Source organism: Myotis myotis, unplaced genomic scaffold (assembly GCF_014108235.1).
Source record: "Myotis myotis isolate mMyoMyo1 unplaced genomic scaffold, mMyoMyo1.p scaffold_m19_p_6, whole genome shotgun sequence".
NCBI lineage: Eukaryota > Metazoa > Chordata > Mammalia > Chiroptera > Vespertilionidae > Myotis > Myotis myotis.
In genome coordinates, this window is record NW_023416368.1 from 6,203,564 (window position 1) to 6,222,690 (window position 19,127).

Sequence of the window (19,127 nt, forward strand, 5' to 3'; positions counted from 1 at the left end):
CAAAACCTCTCCAAAAACTTGTCTATATTCACTACCATCATTTCTTCTCTGATTCTTTTCTATACCCACTCCACTGGAAGTGCTCTTTTCAAGACTCCCAGTGGTCTTCTTGTTGCTAAGTGTAATGGTTGACTCTTAGCCCTCATCTTACTTGATCCATGGGCAGCTTTTGACATAGTAGACTGCCTATCTCTTCTTCCTTGTCTTACAAGACACACACTTTTCTGATTTTCTCTTATTTCAGTGTTTGCTCTTTCTCATTCTGCTTTGCTGGTTTCTCCTCTTCCCCCTTTCTTCCTAACACTGGAGTACTCCAGGGATCAAACCTAGGTCACCACCCTGGTGACTGGTGATCTTATCTGCCGGAAGCCGGTCCATCCTTGCTGCTTGACACAGTCGCTGCAGGAAAGAAACATCTGCACAGCATATGTTTCAAGGGACCTGGCGTATATAGCATACTGTTCTTAATATGTTTGCTCCCCTTAGCGCTGTGTGTTTTAACCAAGGTCACCTCTCCTCTCCTAGAAAGGTTGTTTCCCCAGGTAGGAATTTTTCCCTGAAGTCAGGGAGGGGATGCCTCTCCTAGAAAGGTTGTTTCCCCAGGTAGGAATTTTTCCCTGAAGTCAGGGAGGGGATGAAACTCCTTAACTAAGTGCCAGGCGGGTAGTTAATCACTACAAACAATCACACTTAAGCTACATAATCTTTACTCCCTGGAATGGAGATAAGAAACACCCTAACCTTTGTAATAGAAATTGACAAGATTAAAATCAACTGGTATAAATATGGATGTAATAAGACAATAAACAGCAGAACTTCCCTGGAGATCCAGACCAGAACTTGGCTGGAGATCCTGGCTGGAGATCCTGGCTAGGCTGCTGATCAACTGAACACTGTCTCCGTGTCCTTCCTTCTTCGCCGACTCCGTCTACACCTTTGGGGACCCCTGGACCTGCTGGGGTTGGACCCCGGCACTTATCTAGTTTCCCCGCTTTAAATACCATCTAAGAGTCAATGATTCTCATATTTGCTTCTTGAGACCAGACCTTTCCTCCAAACTTCAGACCATATAACAACTCCATATTCATCCTCTCTACTTGGATGTCTAATCAGTATCTCAAGTTCAACACGACTAAAATGGAACTTTTGATCCCTGCACACCCATCTCAGCCTTCCCCATCTCAGTTAATGGTAACGTCATCCTTCCAGTTGTCTATGCCAACATACCTTGACTACATTATTTCTCTCATACCAAATATCCAATCCACCAACAAATTTGATTTACTATATCTTTAAAACATATCCGGAATCCAACCACTTCTCACCAATTCCGCTGCTATCATTTTGGTCAAAGCCAATGTCAAACCATGTAATTCCTCTGCTCAAAACCTTCTAAAGTCCCTCTATTTCACTTGGAGTTAGCATCAAAGTCCTGACAATGGCTGACAGGATGTGATATTAATGACACTGCTTTTATTATTTCTCTCCTTTTGGTTCACTCTGCTCCAGCTACTAACTCCCTTGCTGTTCTTCAGACACGCCAGACACACTCCTGCCTCAGGACCCAAAGCCTGGTGTTCCCTCAGCCTGGAATGCTCTTCCCATAGATATCCCTACATAGAAACTCCCTCATTTACTACATGTCTTTGATCAAGTGTCATCTTCTCAATGAGGCCTACCTCGGTCACTGAATACAGCCACATGCTTCCCAATCCCTGGTACTCCCAATGCCCCTTATCTTGACGTGCTTCTTCTTTTTTAAAGCACGTATTATTTTCTAACATCCTAAGTAATTTCTTTTCCAGTTCAAAGAGTCTGGAACAGCACCTGCTGCTCTCAATATACATTTGTTGAATGAGTGGAGCTAAAAAAGCTGAATGTACGCAGTTGCTTACTGAAACATGGTGCATGATAGTAAAAAATTACATGTTTATCAAATATCACATTTCTCAAAAACAGAATAATTAAATAAATTATAGGAGGAACATGAAATGGAGTACTTTGCAGCTATTTAAAAACACTTGGTAGACAAACTATACTATAAGCCTCTACTAATCAAAATAGCATGGAACTAGCATAAAACAGATATATAGATCAACAGAAAAGAATAGAGAGCCCAAAAATAAACCTACACTTTTATGGTCAATTAATATTTGACAAAGGAAGCAAAAATATACAATAGGGTAAAGATAGTCTATCAATAAACGGTGTTGGGAAAATTGGGACACATACGTGCAAAAAAACAACAAAACACACACACACAAAAAAACAAAAATAAAAAAAAACTAGACCACCTTCTTACACCATACACAAGAATAAACACAAAATGGATTAGAGACATACTATTAGACTTGAAACCATAAAAATCTGAGAAGAAAGCATAAGCAGTAAAATCTTGCATATTTCTCACAGCAATGTTTTTTTCTGATGTATCTTCTCAGGCAAGGGAAAGAAAAGAAAAAATAAGCAAATGGGACTGTATCAAACTAAAAAGTTTTGCACAGCAAAGAAAACCATCAACAAAATGAAAAGACAACCCACTGAATGGGAGAACATATTCACCAATAATACATCGGATAAGGGGTTAATATCCAAAATTTATAAAGAATTTCTAAAACTCAACGCCAAAAAGTTAAACAATCAAATTAAAAAATGGGCAAAGGACCTGAATCGACACTTCTCCAAAGAGGACATACAAATAGCCAATAGATGTGCTGTGGCAAAGGGGACTCTCTAAGACTCACAGCTTCTGACTTCACTGTCGAATGTATTCCTAAAGGCCTTGCTTTGTAAGCCACCTGATCCTGGTGTTGGGATCCTCAAGGTGTTAATAATCTCATTATCACACAAGACTTTTGTGAGTTTTACTCTACTGTGTCATTCTATGTCCCCAACCAAGATTTGGATAAGTTCTTAGGCCATATCTATGGTACTTGACAATCTGTTTTCCAGAACTATTATTTCCTGGGGACATTTTATTAAGTCTCTAGTTATTTCAAGACCAATGCATTCTTTAGCTATATTATTGCAATCATTTAAACATGAGTATACAATCATAAGCCTTCATTCTTTCAACACTTCTACTAGCACATTCCAGTAATTTTCAAGCTCTCTTATAAAAATTTTTGTTAAACAGGTGACACCTTTTACAAACAAATCTAGTGCAACTATATACAGTAGGTCAATGATGGCGAACCTTTTGAGCTCGGCGTGTCAGCATTTTGAAAAACCCTAACTTAACTCTGGTGCCGTGTCACATATAGAAATTTTTTGATATTTGCAACCATAGTAAAACAAAGACTTATATTTTTGATATTTATTTTATATATTTAAATGCCATTTAACAAAGAAAAGTCAACCAAAAAAACGAGTTTGCGTGTCACCTCTGATACACGTGTCATAGGTTTGCCATCACTGCAGTAGGTCCTTGGGTTACATCGGAGATCCGTTCCTACGGCGCAACGTAACGCGATTTTCGGTGTCAGAACCCACCTACATAAGCACCTATGTCACTCACAGGGAGCACATACACAGCAGTAATGAAGTGAAACAGTAAACAAATTTAAAAGAAAGATAACAATTCCTGACCTTTACTTGTGGTAAATAAATAATAAAAAACATAAAGCACATATGTACTTATGTCGAAATGACAGAACTTTTTTTTTTAAATAAATGCTGTGAATGGGAGATGGGTCCGAAGTAACCCGAGGACTGCCTGGTTCTGCTTAACGTGGCAAGAGGCCCCCACCCTCCCCTCTCTGGAGGGCCTCTTGGCACAGTCATAGATCTCTAGGGTTCTGCAGAACCCCAGTTGGAAAACCACTGGTCTGTTTTCTAGGTCACAGTAAATAACAGTGGCGTGGACTTTACAAATTCAATTTATGCATATCATTAAGTCATACCTTAAATGCACCTGGAGCATACAATGCTAAAAAGAGCCCTGCTGTCAATTCTTATGTATAATGAATAAGCATAGCTTGTTCTGTTCATTTTTAAAGTTCACATTTCACAATGAACTTAAATCAGGCACATAATGAAGAAATAAAAGCAGTTCCATCTAGGCCGGTCTTAGGAAAACAAACACTATTTCTCCCTTCTGTGCACTCTTCAACCAACAGATGTCACTAAAGATACCAGCACCCAGAGGCAAAGGGAAGAAAAGATTAGACAAATGGAAATTGAGCATAAAAAACATCCAGTTCTTAAAACTGAGAAGTAGGTTTCCAAAGTAATAACATTTATTACACTGCATGCAACACTTTAACCAAAAATTTAAGAAAGAAATTTCTTTTATTAAGTTGCTTGGGCTGAACGGATCATAGCACTAAGTTTTGAAATACATGTTCTTGAAGCAATTTAAAACTCATTAGAAATAATAGGCTTGGGCTAGTAGAAAATGTGGTAAAATTTAATCCTCATCCAAATGTTACCTGGGCTGTACGAACAGGAAATTGTTTTGTGCTACTGTGGCTAACCTCATTGCTGACCCCGAGCTGTAACGGCGAGAGCAGCTGAGAGCTGCAGCAAAATTAAAAACTTACATCAAAGTATATCATGACAGAATGCAGATAAATAAAACAGCATATCAAAAGTATTATTTTTCTGCCAGTCTCATTGAGCAGGGAGGTGGAGGTATCCCACAAAATATGTAGCAAATCAGGTGCATTTGGAAATGAGTCTTCCTGCTCTGCATTCCCCCAGTCCCTGGCTACTCAAATACTGCCCAGGAGAGGTGAGCAGAGAAAAAGCCCAGTGCGGATGGGGACAGAAGGGATCACAGAATGTTCTGGCCCTTTCCCTCCATGGGCTTCCCCTTCCTTCGCCTTGGCTCACAAAGAAATAAATAATGCTGGCTCCCGTGCCCTCCCAGTTCCTCTCTCCCTCACCTTCCAGACTCCTGGATGGCACCCACATGGTCTCGCTCCAGTGAGCATGTTAGAATCTCCAGAGGTAAGAGCATGGGTAATGAAACATTACAGAGAGTAAAGACAGACAAGATCAGCCTGGCTGACAGGGTCAGCAATGGAATCAATGAAGGTGAGAGATATTTTTCTATTATTCTATGTAAAGTGCACATGTAAAAGTCATTGGTGACAAAGTTGAAGGGCATTTCTCTATTGAGCCTTTGATTTCCCTCAAGTTTTAGGACAGAAATCGCCATACTTACAAGAACAGTGCTTCATCATAAACATCCAAGGTATAATCTTCCTTTGGCAACTCCCAAGTGGCAATAAGAAATATGGAAGGCTGTTGTCTCAAGTTACTCAGACTCTGAATTCCAGTTCAGCTATGTCTAGCTTTGTAATATTTGGCAAATCGCTTAACCTCCATGAGCTCCAGTTTCTTCCTAACAATAATCATAGCAGCTAACTGTTCTAAGGGCTTTTCATGCATAATCTAATTGAATCTTCACAATCACCTAATGAAGTAGGCATTATTTTCTCTGTTTAACAAGAAACTGAAGCAAAAGTGGCTAAGCAACTTAATCAAATCCCAATGACTAGTGAGTGGCAGACTTGAGGATTCAATGGGCTAACGTCTGTCAAATGGCCTAGGGCAGGAGTGGGCACATAATAGCTGATTAAAAAAATGGAAGTTACCATTATTATTAGTCTAAACTGAGAAGCAGAGCCTTAGCCTAATCTCCTAGTTTTTTTTTCCGGGTAAGCAAACACCTGACTTCTCCAGAACGCTTTGAAGGTCTTTTTTCCCTCTTCCATTCCACCTCCTTTCTCTTCTTTCTTCCCTTCCTGTTTCCCTCTGTCTCCTCTTGTTCTTCCTCCAAAGCAATCCTTACATAGTTGTCTTTCTCAGTTTTTGCTGTGCTGCCTTCTTCTATGTCAGACAACCTGAGAGCGGACTGGGCAGCTTTGGAGCCCACAGATTTGGCATTGTTCTGAGGCCCCCTGTTGTCGCTCGCTGGACACACACTGTTCTAGAGGTCCAGGAATCCTGTCAGAGGAAGATGCCACTGCCCTTACCAGCCCATCTGCAGTAATGAATAAGCCTCAGAGGAAAAAATGACACTTAGTGCAAGAACCTGGACCCAGAAAGAGGGAAACGAAAGATACAATGTGATTTGTAATAGGAATCTGACATTCTTATAGCTAAAGCTCTATCGACTACTAAGAAATTCTTACATGTACATTGCTTCATAATGGAAAATACTACTTCCTTTTAAAAGTAAGGAAACGGAAACCCAGCACTTGTTACCGGCAGAAGGAAGCTGAGCAATGTGGTCTGAGTAGGAGGCATCCCTGCACAGGAATGTGACATGAAATGGCCAGTGAACCCGTCCAAAGCCAGGGGACTCTGAGTGCGAGGAGCAGCGCTGGGTCAAGGAGAGGCATTTCAGTGCGTACCTCCCTCTTCTAGGTCACAGCCCATGCCGAGCTCTCTCCTCCACTAACTACCTTTCACCCAAGACTAGATGAGTAGGTCAGTAGGTGCTGTTCATTACGGCCCTCTGTATTGCACTTGCAGATTCAATCAACTGGGATCTAAAACTGGGAAGCCCTTGCTGGCGTGGCTCAGTGGATAGAGTGTGGCCTGCGGACTGAAGGGGCCTGGGTTCAATTCCGGTCAAGGGCACATGCCTAGGTTGCGGGTTTGATCCCCAGCTGGGGTGTGCAGGAGGCGGCTGATCAATGATTCTCTCTCATCATTGATGTTTGTCTCTCTCTCTCCCTCTCCCTTCCTCTCTGAAATCAATAAAAACACATTAAAATGACTGGGGGAAAAGTCCCAGAAATTCCAAAATGCAAAGCTTGAATTTGCCACACACTGAGCGCTACTTTGAATCCATGTGAAGGAAGTGACGTTCAGGCAACCCTGCTGTAGCCTATCTACAAATCCTCCGTAGGCTATACACATACCCTATGCCAATGTACATAAGGGATCTGAGCGCCAGTGGATGTGAGTGTCTGAGGGGTCCTGGGACCAGTTCCCCGAGATACAGAGGGACAATAGGATTCCTAATTTTATAGTATATGAGAAAACCAGGCACAAAAATGTATAGTGTCTTACTGAAGGTCATGGAGTTAGTAAGGGTTGGTATTCAGATCTTTTAATCTCCAACATTATGCTTTTTCTAAGATATCATGCTTTTGGAAAAAGGTCCGGACATACATCTCTATATAACAAGACATTGAAAGGAACTGGACACGCACGGAAGTGTGGTACAGTATTGAGAACTTTAAAAAGGGGCCATTTTAACCTTTAGGAGGTAAAGCTTTCTACTTTCTATGATTCCAATGTGTCCACTTTCAAGGGTTGCAAAAGCTGTGGCAACACAGTTGTGGACAGAGATGAAATAATAGAGTGCAAGTCTTTAATGAGGTGATTTCTGTAGTTTCCATACAATTACAGTCTCCAACTCTAAATATCAACTGTACAATTAAAACAAAGCATTTTTAACAGAGGCCTACAATGCATACAGATCAGGACCCAGAATATATTCTGAATCAATGTAAAACACTTTTAAGAAAACTGTTTTTCTGCCTTTTTAAAAAATGGGCTTTTACTTAAAAACAAAAAAGTAATATACTTTTAATGGTTGCCCCCCCCCCCACCCCGCCCCGTGTCCGCCCCCCTGTCCCCTAACACAAAATAAAGAAGCTCTATGGGATTTTGTAAAATTTGTTTCTAGGTACTCAAAAAGATGCACGAGAATCACAGGCCGTTTCTGAGAGCAGATGTACTTGGAGTTGGCTACTGATTTGGGAACGTAAAAAGGACAGGCCACAAAGAAGAGCACGGAGTAGAGAGGACGCAGGACACAGCTGGCCCAGAGCGGGCACTGCCAGGGCCCAGCCCGTGCTTGGTGTTCAGTCAGCGGATTCTCACCCACCCTAGCCACCCCCCCCGCCCCATCCCCCCGCTACAGAAAGGTCCAGAGTTGAGAATTTCACTGATGAAGCTGTCGGAATTGGTAAGCATTAGGGCTTATGGTTGTTCTAAGGCCCAATTCCAGCACCTTACCAAGTTTGAATAGGACAGTCTTTACTACTGAACTCTGATTCCAGGGGTGCCATGCCCCACAGTCCCTACAGCACAGTATTTACTGCTCTTTACCAGGATATTTTCTCAAAATGCAGTGCTGGTGACACTGGTCTAGGCACTCCTTCACCCAAGACAGCAGAGTCCCTGATAGAACTTCTAGCAATTTCAAATATGCTATAACTTTTCAATATTCTGCCTAGTGCATTTCCTTTGCCTACTGACACTGCAGTTTTCTCCAAAAGAAATTCATCAAGGTGGTCAGGAATGATATGTAGTCAGAGGCATGCTGCTTACTTCTCCTGATGCCAATATATAGCTACCTGGCTTTTTGCACTCCTATTACCCACCTCACAAATGCATACAGATATGAAGTTCAAAATAACAAAATAACAAACATCTTTCTTTCCTCCAAAGAGATAAAGTTATATTGCAGACAAATATGGAGAGAGATACTCACCATAAGTGCAAATCATTTTACTAGCTTCTCTGAAGAGAAGAATTCCATTAGGAGACGATACATCAAAATTCAAACGCTGGGATCTAAGAAATATAGCAAAAATTAGACTCTCTGTGCAGATAAAGAAACCAAATCCAAGCTTAACACGCACAGCATTTCCATTTATTAGAAGTAGCGGCAGTACAATTATCTGTTTGAAAGTGCCATTCCATTAATACATATGCTAATTTTCTCTCTACAAAGATACTAGGACAATCATGAAAAATTATTTTCACTTATTTGCTGACTCAAAGAATTCACTTTTTACCTGTCCAAACAGTATCCTGACATCCTCTATTACAAACCTCTTACCCTTTTCTTTCCATGCAAAGTGGCTGATAGATAATAACAGAAGCCCCAGGTGTGTAAGTGTAAGTTTATATAGATACTTGAATAGAGATTTACATTTGAGATTTCTTGTTGTATCCAATACACATTTTAAAAATAAATTCTAAAGTGACAGGAAACCTAGGCACCTTTAGCTTCATCTGCTACTTCAAGCACATTCCAAACACATGAAATTACATCCATACTATAGTTGCCACTGCACACAGCCCAAGTCAAGAAAACCGCACCCCAGAGGTTCCAAATGAGGGCAGTTCTGCCTCCCTGGCTCCTGAGAGGTGGGAGAACTGTGGGGCAGAGCACAGGACACGCCGTCCTGATACAATATTTGCTTTTTAACACACTCTGGCTTTAGGTGGCTCCGATATGCCTTGCGGCTGTGCTGTTGAAAATGATGTATTTCTAAAAGGATTAGCAAAAATATGAAACCAGCTTAAAGAAATATCAGAAAGCAAAGACATTTGCTAAAGGACTGTTAGTCAGGAATAGAGTGAATCCTTGCTTTTCTATGCTTTTTCAAAATGCTTTAGAATAAAGTCCAATGATAACTTATTATTGTGAACATCCGATTGTTGGTATATAATTCCTGAATAAAAAAAAAATGCAGAGACATAATTCACATTTGATTATAGAGGAACAGACAAGGTAACATATTTTCTGAGATTACAGATTTTCACTAGGTAGTTGTTAAAACAACTGTGCTAGATATAAATGATCTGCCTATGGCTGATAGAAAATACTTCACAATATATAATGCAATGCTTCTTCCTTTATTATAACATGTTTATCAGTAATATATAATATCAATTATCTGGTTGAAAAAATTATAATTGAATAAAAACTAAATTTCTGATATAAAACACAGAGCTACTTTTCCTTTAGAAGGTAAGCCACCAATGAGAATGGTTAAAAACAAAAACGGCTTTCAAAAGAGTAATACTCACATTTATTTCTTTGCCAGGTCTTTTTCCACCTCTTGTTTAAAAAATTTTTTAAATTATTGCTATGAAATCTCAGCACCAGAGATAAAATTAAAGCGGCAATCCATACTCCTGTCTGAGTATCTCCCTTCCAGCACGCGGATTACAAAGAGGAGCTGATGAGACAGGATGGCTAAGTGACAGGTAATTTGGTGCTAAGCCATATTCACAATGACATGTTTTAAAGAGGTAAACCAATGAGCTTATTGCAGTCTTTCTCTTTTGGCTACATCTTTGTTAATATTTATCTGCAGAGTTATTGAATCTCTGCTGGTCTATGCAAATTATAAGGTCACACAGGCAGTTTCTGGGAAGTGTTGTAGTCGCCGTTTAAATGAAAAATTTGAGGGCATAAATCACCCATATACATGCACCTTATTCCTAAGAGGAAGAAGGATAACTTAGAAATCAAAGCCAGGACAATCCCCAGGGCTCTTGCGACAAACCGTGTCTTGAACTGCCCTGGGACTCTGTCCCTTATCCATAAAATGAAGCATCTCAATTCAGAGACCTCGAAACTTCTTTCCTGCTTTAAAATTCTACAGAATTGCAGTTAAGCAGTGAAACAGTTAAAATGTCTGGCCTTCTTCCATTTTGTGTCTTGGCTTATTTTAAACAAGGGTAGCTGTAGTCTTCAATTTCCTCCCAGCTCCATAGATCCTAAGTATACTGTGTTCTCTCTCTATGAAGGACTCAGCCTGTCTCTAATTCTATTGCTATTACTGATTATCTTGTTTGGGTTCCTGGGTTCTTGCTAAGCCTTGATTATACACACATAAGGCAATAAGTTCTGATGTCTGGAGACTGCTGCCAAATAGATTGTTTTTCACTCCCCATCACACCTCTTACCTGTTTTGCATCAGTTCTGCCATAAGCTTTAAGATGGGAGTGGTACATGCTGGCTCTCCATACCACTGCTCAATAGCCTTCTGCAGAAGGGGAAGATATGTTGGGTACCTTTTATAAAGCCCGTTAAAGAACTTAAGTGTCAAAAGAAAGATTGTTCCTGAAAGTTAGTGCCCCTTAAAAGGAAAACAAATTTAGTTAATAGGATAAAAACATATTTTAATTGTTATTTTAAGAGTTTCTTGGGTATTAAACTACTTAAGGACTAAGTTGCTCATTATGAATTCTTAAAATATATAAAAGTAGAGGGAAATAGTAATAATAAATCACATGTTATCTATCTCATAGCTTAGAAATTACATACATTCTTTCTTTTAAGTTGTTGACCTGCTCTGCTTGGACCCACTGTAACTCCAAGGAACATTGGGGATGTTAGTTTGAAGAAAACCTTTGGGTAACTTTTAATCTACTCAGTGTTGCTAAAAGGTAGTGCTATGTACACACACCCGAAGAGAAATTCTCAAAAGTCCTCAACAACTAAGGAGTTTATGTCTCTGATAAGTCAATGACCATGACCATCAGAACTTGGAAAACTGACAGCTTCAATGGCTCTAACCCACAACTGGCCTCCTCCTTGCCAAATGGACACATAAAGATCAAATTAAGGTCTAAAACTGCAGCAGAAAAAAACTTACTATGCTCCTGCCTTCATTTCCTTTTCCTAATCCCCAAGTTGCTCTCTTTCTGAGGTTTTCCAATGTACTTGTCTTTCTGTTGCAGATGAAAAGTGCTGAACTGAATCATTTGGTGGTGTTCCTTTTCTGTGTGATATGGGTAGAGATCTCCCTGGTGAAAAAAATAGCAATTTTCTTCCTGCTCTTAGAATAAATGTCAAATTCCTTAGCATAGCATACAAGGCCCTTTAAGATGTGGTCCCTGACTACATCCAGTTTCGTTTCCTAGTACTCCTACCCGATCTAGGTTCAGCCATTCTCAATTCCCTGCAAATCCACTGATGCCAACTCTCTCGTCTCCGTTCCTCTATACCAGTGTTCCACTGAGACCGTAAGAGCACAAATGAAGTGATCACTGGGGAGGAAGCATCTGAAAGGCTCATCAGAAAACGGGAAAGACCCAACTCTCAGGATCTAAGAATATCATAAGCGCACACAAGGCCCTTTGCAAGGCATTCTAAGGGCATTAGGACCATCCTATTTCTCAGAGCATATTGCATTCACTATGGGATAAGGCTGGGGGACAGGAGGGGATGCTCCCTGTGCTGTGTGGAATGAGAGTGGTGCCAATTCTAATATGCTTCTGACAGAGGTGACTGCCACTGAGAAAATGAGTGATGTTGGGAAGCAGAGGAGAGGTCTGCCAAGCAGGGAGGTTAAAAGGGCTTCAGAGTGAGAATGCCAGACTCCGACTGAGAATCGGAACCCAATCCTAATTTTCCAGTGGCCTTGTGAGGACTACGTCTACCTGGACAGGAGGAAGACAGTAGGGGCCCTTGGGTAGAAGAGGCACAGATCGAATTGCTTTCACCTAGATCTTCTCAATAAATTCCTAAGGCCTACATCACATAAATGAAAAACACAAACATTAAGGATATGATGCTACCTTGTAAGATGCCAAATATAAGAAAATGAAAAGAATATGAGATTTGCTTCTTGACAACATCCATCCATCCACCCATTAACCCAGTAGTTATTAGTACTTTCTATATGCTACCTCCATCAACCCCCCTAAAAAGAAATGAGTGAAAACATAATTCTTTCTCTACGGGACTTCATAATAGAGAAAACATCGACATATACCAGAAGACAACAAAAGACCTCGTTAAAACTGTTAGGAGGTAAGGGTGTGAGAATGTGGTTCCAGGACAGAAAGGGCCTGCCAGCTCAGAGCTTCTCTGAAAGGTATTCCACGGATGTGAAACATCTGAACTTTTGCTCACAAAGGCAGATGTCGCTGGAAGCCACTCTTCTCCCTTCTGTCTGGCAAATGCCTGCCTCGCTACCTTTCAACGCCTCACCCAACTTTCACTTCCTGGAAGCCTACTCTTCTTGCCAGAAACACCAGTCTCTTCCTCATATGTTCACATGGTCCTTTACACGCATTTTTGTTACAACACATTGATTATTAGTTATTTGTTACACCCACTAGAGTGGGCTTCTAAAGAGCACTCTTCTATTCATTCTTGTAAAAAGCAACCCTTTTATTCAGTCTCCATGCCTGGCACAGAGCACTCCAAAAAAAAAAAAAAAAAAAAAAAAAAATGCTTGCTGAACAGCGATTTTTCAGGCTTACTTTCTTCCCTACTTCAGTCTGTCCAAAATATTGATCATTATTTTGTTCCTGAAATGTAATTCTGATTTTGTTAGTAAATCAAAACAATCAATTGCTTTGTACTATCTATGGAATAAGGACCTAAATCCTTAGCCTGATATTCAAGGGTCCCAGACAACTTTAGTTCTAACCAGGAAGTGGTCTGTATAACAATACGTCTTCTCCACTATTGCCCTTCCTTACCTGTGCTCCAGCCAACAGTTCCAGCAGTCCAATCCTACTTATTTGATAAGATCCTTCACCTTTATACGACCTTTCTTGCTTCTCTAGCTAAATGTAATCACTCCATTTGTATCTTTAATGCATCTATCACCTTTTATATTTTATTATAGTCACTTATGTAGGTATCTAACCAGCTCTATTAAACTGTAAGATCATTTTGGGGGTAGGATTTGATCCAAAGTAATCTATATCCCTCATAAAACCTAGCCCAGACTTTAGCAAAATCTGCTGAGTAAGTGAGCAAATGGGACTGCTTTGTCTCATCCCTGTTAGGGAACAGAACTAAACGATAGTGGTAGAGCATTTACTTTGTGCAGGCGCTGTATTAGGCCCTGTGTCAGTTCATTCACTTTACAACACACCTGTGAGGTCGGTGTTATTAGCCCTGTTCCACAGGAGAAAACACTGATTCTGAGACATTAAGTAACGTGCCCAAGACCTCACAAGGTAAGTGGTGAAACCAGACTGGAATCTAAGACTGTTCCAGTCCAGAGTTTGTGCTCGTCTACACAGCTCATTATCTGGCCTTGCCTCTGCATGCTTTTATGCATATTAATGAACACAACTGATTGACGGGTTGGAAAACAGTGGACTCAAAGATCAGACTATGACTATTAAAAGACTATGAGCAAATAGCATCATACACATTCTTTCCCCCGCTTCCCCCCCTTCCCCACTCAATTTCCCTCTGGATTTTTGATACTTCAGTCTAAATGTGATCTGGGAATGTTTAAACAAGGTGACTTAACACTGCAAGGTAAGGGGCTTTCCTATTGCATTCTCACAACAGGAGCAAAGAAGGATTATCAATAATTTTTCTTCAATTCTCCAGCAGCGGAACCATTTGTCAACATGGTTGCTGTGGAGTTTCAGGCAATTTAGTTTTGGAAGGACAGAGTGATGAGCAATGTAGTTCGTGTAGCAGTTAATGCAGTCAGTATTTATAGAAATGTTTTTGAATTAAATAGCTAACCACTAAAATAGCATTTTATCAAATAATCACCATAAATAAAATGCATTTTGACTGTAAGATGACATGTGCTCTTATAGGATGATTCCTCTGCATGCTAAGGACTGTATAACAAATTAAAGAACACACATTTATGTGGATAAAAGGCAAATAAGCTTTCCCCAGCAGTAATGTGGGAATCACCACTGACGGTTTGACATATCAATATTTCAGGAAGAATAAATGACTTTCATATCCATGTTTTTTAAATCATATTCTTATTCATTTTTACATTACTAGAATACTTTGGAAAGCTTCTGTACGTTATATCACGTGAAACTGCTTAAAGTATTTCGAAATATTTTAATAAACCTTTTTGAATGATCAAATAATGTAACTTTTAAACAAATTTTACTATTATTATAAATATTTGCTCTTCATCCTGGCCCAAAGGAAAACTATAAATCTTGTCTCAACTGAATGAATACCATTTATCATATTCATTTTGTTGTCAATACAATTATGAAAAGCCTTTGGCCTTTTCCCAAGGAAGCTGATTTGCTACTGAAACTCGATTATTGTAAGCAAGGCCTGTACCAAGCCACCCGTCTGGCAACCTAACACAACTTCCTGCATAACTGACACTTCACGCTCTGCCTTGGACCCTAATAACTGCAACATCTCTGGTCAAATGCTGGAGACAATGGTTTCTAGTTCAAAACAAAACATTAAGTCCCAAGGTTTTCCATTTGCTATTTTCTGCCATCTGCTGGACAAAAGTTTCACCATTGAAATAGGTGCCAAGAAGAAGGAGCTAAGTCAGGGAATGGACAGCAGCCTTCCTTAAAAACTTAAATTGCAGTATGTTCTATAAATTTTAGGCAGCATCAATTACGGAAGCTATTTTTATTCTTTGACCTTCGGCGAGAAGGTTCTGCCTTGACTCTTGGTGAAGACTATTGATGAGGAAAACACGAAACATCAATTGCTGGACATCCTAGAGTTGTAGCTGGGTTTTAAGATGACCATCAATTTTAAAGTGAGGAAACTAGGATTTTATGATTTTTCAAATAAATGAAAGTTTTACTTTATGAGCTTCTATTTATGTTTAGAGAAATAAAAGGGCCATATGTAATTCCAACTTATCATTCATAGTTTAAGAATTATATGAATTCCCATGTTAAAATCTGTAATCTCTGTACATATACTTTGTATGCTGATACAGACACACACGATTCCTCAATGACATGGAACATTGTCTCTAACCTTCTATGGGCATAGAAATCTAATGAAGTAGGTTTTAACAGTAAAATGTAGGTCAGTATTCAAATTAATGTTAATTTAAAAAATACAGAGAGAGTTTTCCCTAAAACATGCCCAGGTTCCCTGTCGGTTATATTTCGGCTGTAGCTGGATCAGACTGCCTTAAAGAAGTTTCTTTTACAATTTATGAAGGAAGTTTGGATAAGGGTTGTAAGGAGCAATTGAAAAGCAGTACAACTTAAAAAACAAAATAGCTTTGAAGCCAGAGAATTTTTCTGTTCTCTGATGGTTCCATGCATAAAGGCACGGCAACTTTATATTATATTACACGTATGCGACTTGTGTACGTGGTCACTTCCTGTTAGGGTCAAGGAGGATTCATACAATACTATTAAAACAATATTAACAATAACCATTTAAGATTACCCAACATGTTTCAGATGTTACGCAAAGTGCGTTACCTATCTGAATGGTCATAACAAGCCGTGATTGTGGATGTCTCCTTTCGTAGATGAGGAAGTTGAGACTCAGAGTGGGCAAATGACTGGCCAAGGTTTATACAACAAGCGAGGTGCTGGGATTTCTGACCCTAAGGCCCATGTTATTTCCACTCCTATGTGATGAGACATTTCTGTGGGGGATGTCTGTTTATTTTGCTGTCTGCACTAAGCTTTGGCCAAGGTAAATTCATGCACCAAATGAAAAATCCTGACCACTTATTTCCTCCTTTCCATGTCCATTAATATTTTCATGGTGATGAAAAACTGTAGCATGATGAATTAAGCCTCTAAGAGATAAAGTGACCTTCTCAGCCCTAATTAAGATGGAGTAGAAATTCAAATCTCCTCGAAATGCCGAACGGTAGGCTGCACTGGTCCCGAGTTAAAGACGTTAGCCCGATTATGCCTGCAACCCCAACAAAAACAATCCTTTGGGGATGTGATTTTTAAGTTGTCAATATTTAATGGCCCCGAAAAAGTGACCTCTGAGCTGGGTCTCCAAACGCTCTGCTCAGTTATCTGCACGGCTGCCACTGTGCTGTAATTTTTAGCTGATTACACATTAGTTCATTTAGCTTTGTTTCCTCTTCCCTACTGTGCCATACTATTAAGCGAAAGCGAGGGGCCTGGCATCCCTCTGTGCACAGAGCTGGTATTGTCACAGTGTAATAAGGATACATCCAGTCAAACAGCATGGTGTAGCTGGTCTTTGTGTTCAGTGCAAAGGCAATCCCTCGAAGATCTCTTGCCAGCCCGATCAACATACGCTGTCAGTGGGAAAGAGACACAGTAATTGATTTTCACGTTAGCACAGAGCAGATGGAGTAATAATCAGGCAATAATGACCACATATCTGATTTTGATTCATTAGCTAAAATGTCTCGCTCAGATCCCTTTCTACAGAAAACCATAGACACTTTAAACGAACACACCATGAAATCTGCTGACCAACTCTACTTTGATTCTTATAAACCGAGCTGTCATAATTTTAATATTATAGGGAGTTAGATTCGCAAAACATTTTGTTTCTGCATAATGCCAAAATAGCAAAACGAGGACTGATAACAGCACAAAACAGAAATGCACATTGTCTAGACATTATTTAATAATAGGAAGTCTTAACAACACCGGCTCGCCTGAAATCAGTTCTACTCTGCAAAGCGAAGTCTACCGTGGAAGTACACTGGCATCTAAAGGTCTCTCAGAAATATCGTGAGTAACCGAGGACAAAGTACAACTGTCCAGGTGACCTGCTGTGCCATGATGTAACAAGAAAGGAACTCACATTTCCCAAGCAAAAAAATAAAAAAAATAAAAAATAAAAAGGGGGGGAGGGTAGGGAAGAATTCTACATTCCATGTCAGAAGACTTGACATTGAATTCCAGCCTTACTTCTGAGCTGTAAGTCTTAAAGCAAGGCAATGTATCAGTCTCTGCCTCAGTTTTCTAATCTATAAAAGGGGCTAATACTCTTTCAGAGGAATTGTGAAGAATAAACTTGATAAATTTATGTAAAAATGCCTAACAAGAGCCTGATGCATACTAAGTATTCTATAAATATTTTTGTTTTAGAAAAACAAAAACTTGATTCTAAAATAAGAGAGATCTAACTAGGACTCTGGATGCTTAATTAAGCTGTCCTTAGGATGATTCATGGGAAGAGAAACAGAAAACCCGTGAACAGATGCTAGAATGTCAGAACAAGGAGCACAAATAAACATAATTGCAAAACAAGGGGGTGGGATAATTGAGATCCGCAACTGTGATTTCTGAAGATACTGTTTCAGTGGAAATACGCCAGAAAATGCTCTCTGAACTTTTCATTTGACCAGATTTACTTTTTCCTCGCGCCTTGGTTATAAATGAAAACCTCTTTAGGAAGGTGTTTAAATTATCATTAAGGATTTGGAAGTGAATCATGACCCTCAGCTTAATGACTGAGCAACATTTCCAAGTACCAAGTAATAGTTTCTCTGTCGGCGTGTCTGAATTTCTGATCTTTCCGCCACCCCGCCTAACAGGTCATTGCAGCTGGAAGCTGCTTATGAGGATATTGTTTCTGTGCTGTCTCAGTTTATAGAATGACGCTTATCTGAATTTCTGAACCTGTAACCCTGACTCCCTGTTTCTGCTTCTTTAAGTGACTTACTCTTTTTCCTCTCCTGATCTCACCAGTCCTTGTTTTTCTGTGACCAGTTGGCCTCCTGTATAGGTCTCTCATGTGACCTGCTATTTTTTTAGATGAATTAAATTTTGTGCAACCTATTTCCAGCACCTGGTACCTGTTCCCTCTTTCTCAGTCTCCCACGTTTCTCAGCCTCCTGGAGCAATCTGACTCAGACTATTTGGCTCTGTGGTCTACTACAGTGGTCTTTTTGCTCTACCTTTACTATGTACACTTACAGATCACAGGCTACTCTTCATATTATCTTAAATTTTCACATATGTATCAGGCACTCACCATTCAACTCTAAATTAGGCAAGAGGAGCCAAGAGTTACTTTCTCTGTGCCCAATGCAAACGACTCTTAGAATATTTTAGACTATCCTCATTACACAAAAATGCTATTATTTATTTCACCATAAATTTCTTCCTTAAATGACACCAAGTTAATAGACATGGTTTAATGGACTCAAATCTATGAAATTCTATCTATGTTGAAGTTTAGAAAATGTTACTACATAGTAGAGAAAGCACTAAGAAATAACTAAATGTATGTTTTCAATAGATTTGATCCGCAGGAAAACGCAGTGTTAACATAAGAAACAGATTTCTTAAGCTCAAACAGTATCTTTTATCTCAAACAGCATGAGTACTATGCTTAGCTATACTGACACTCAAATAACACTAAGGGAGTATTTTCGTGAGAGCCACAACATACCCAGTTCTGGTGTGAGACTGGAAAACTGTTCACTAGGAGCTCAGCCAGGCTACTAACCGTCTGAGTGAAAGGTGATCCGACTGTAACTTAGGGCAGGAGGAGCCACAACTCACCATCTCATTTAAAAGAGTACAGAGCGCTTGATCTGAACAGTTGCCTTTCTCCTGCGGTTGGTCAGCACTTGGCCGATGTGAAGAGTGAGCGGCGCTGTGTCTGTGGGGAGGGTGTTCTGGGGAGTGGGTTAGCTCTGGGGCATCGGACCCTGAGGTTCCTTTTGGAAAGCCCACGGAGAACT

The 19,127-nt window shown here is 39.9% G+C and overlaps 1 protein-coding gene across 2 annotated transcripts in view; it reads right to left on the reverse strand.

The window, feature by feature from the left end:
* Nucleotides 1-19,127, reverse strand: part of RANBP17 (RAN binding protein 17) — a 231,505-nt gene that overhangs the window by 41,911 nt on the left and 170,467 nt on the right. For both annotated transcript variants that reach the window (XM_036314166.1, XM_036314165.1), the window contains 3 exons: nt 16,630-16,718; nt 10,672-10,779; nt 8,459-8,541 (listed from right to left, as the gene is read on the reverse strand). In XM_036314166.1, coding sequence (XP_036170059.1) covers nt 8,459-8,541; nt 10,672-10,779; nt 16,630-16,718 — 280 coding nt within the window. The remainder of the gene's footprint in view (nt 1-8,458; nt 8,542-10,671; nt 10,780-16,629; nt 16,719-19,127) is intronic.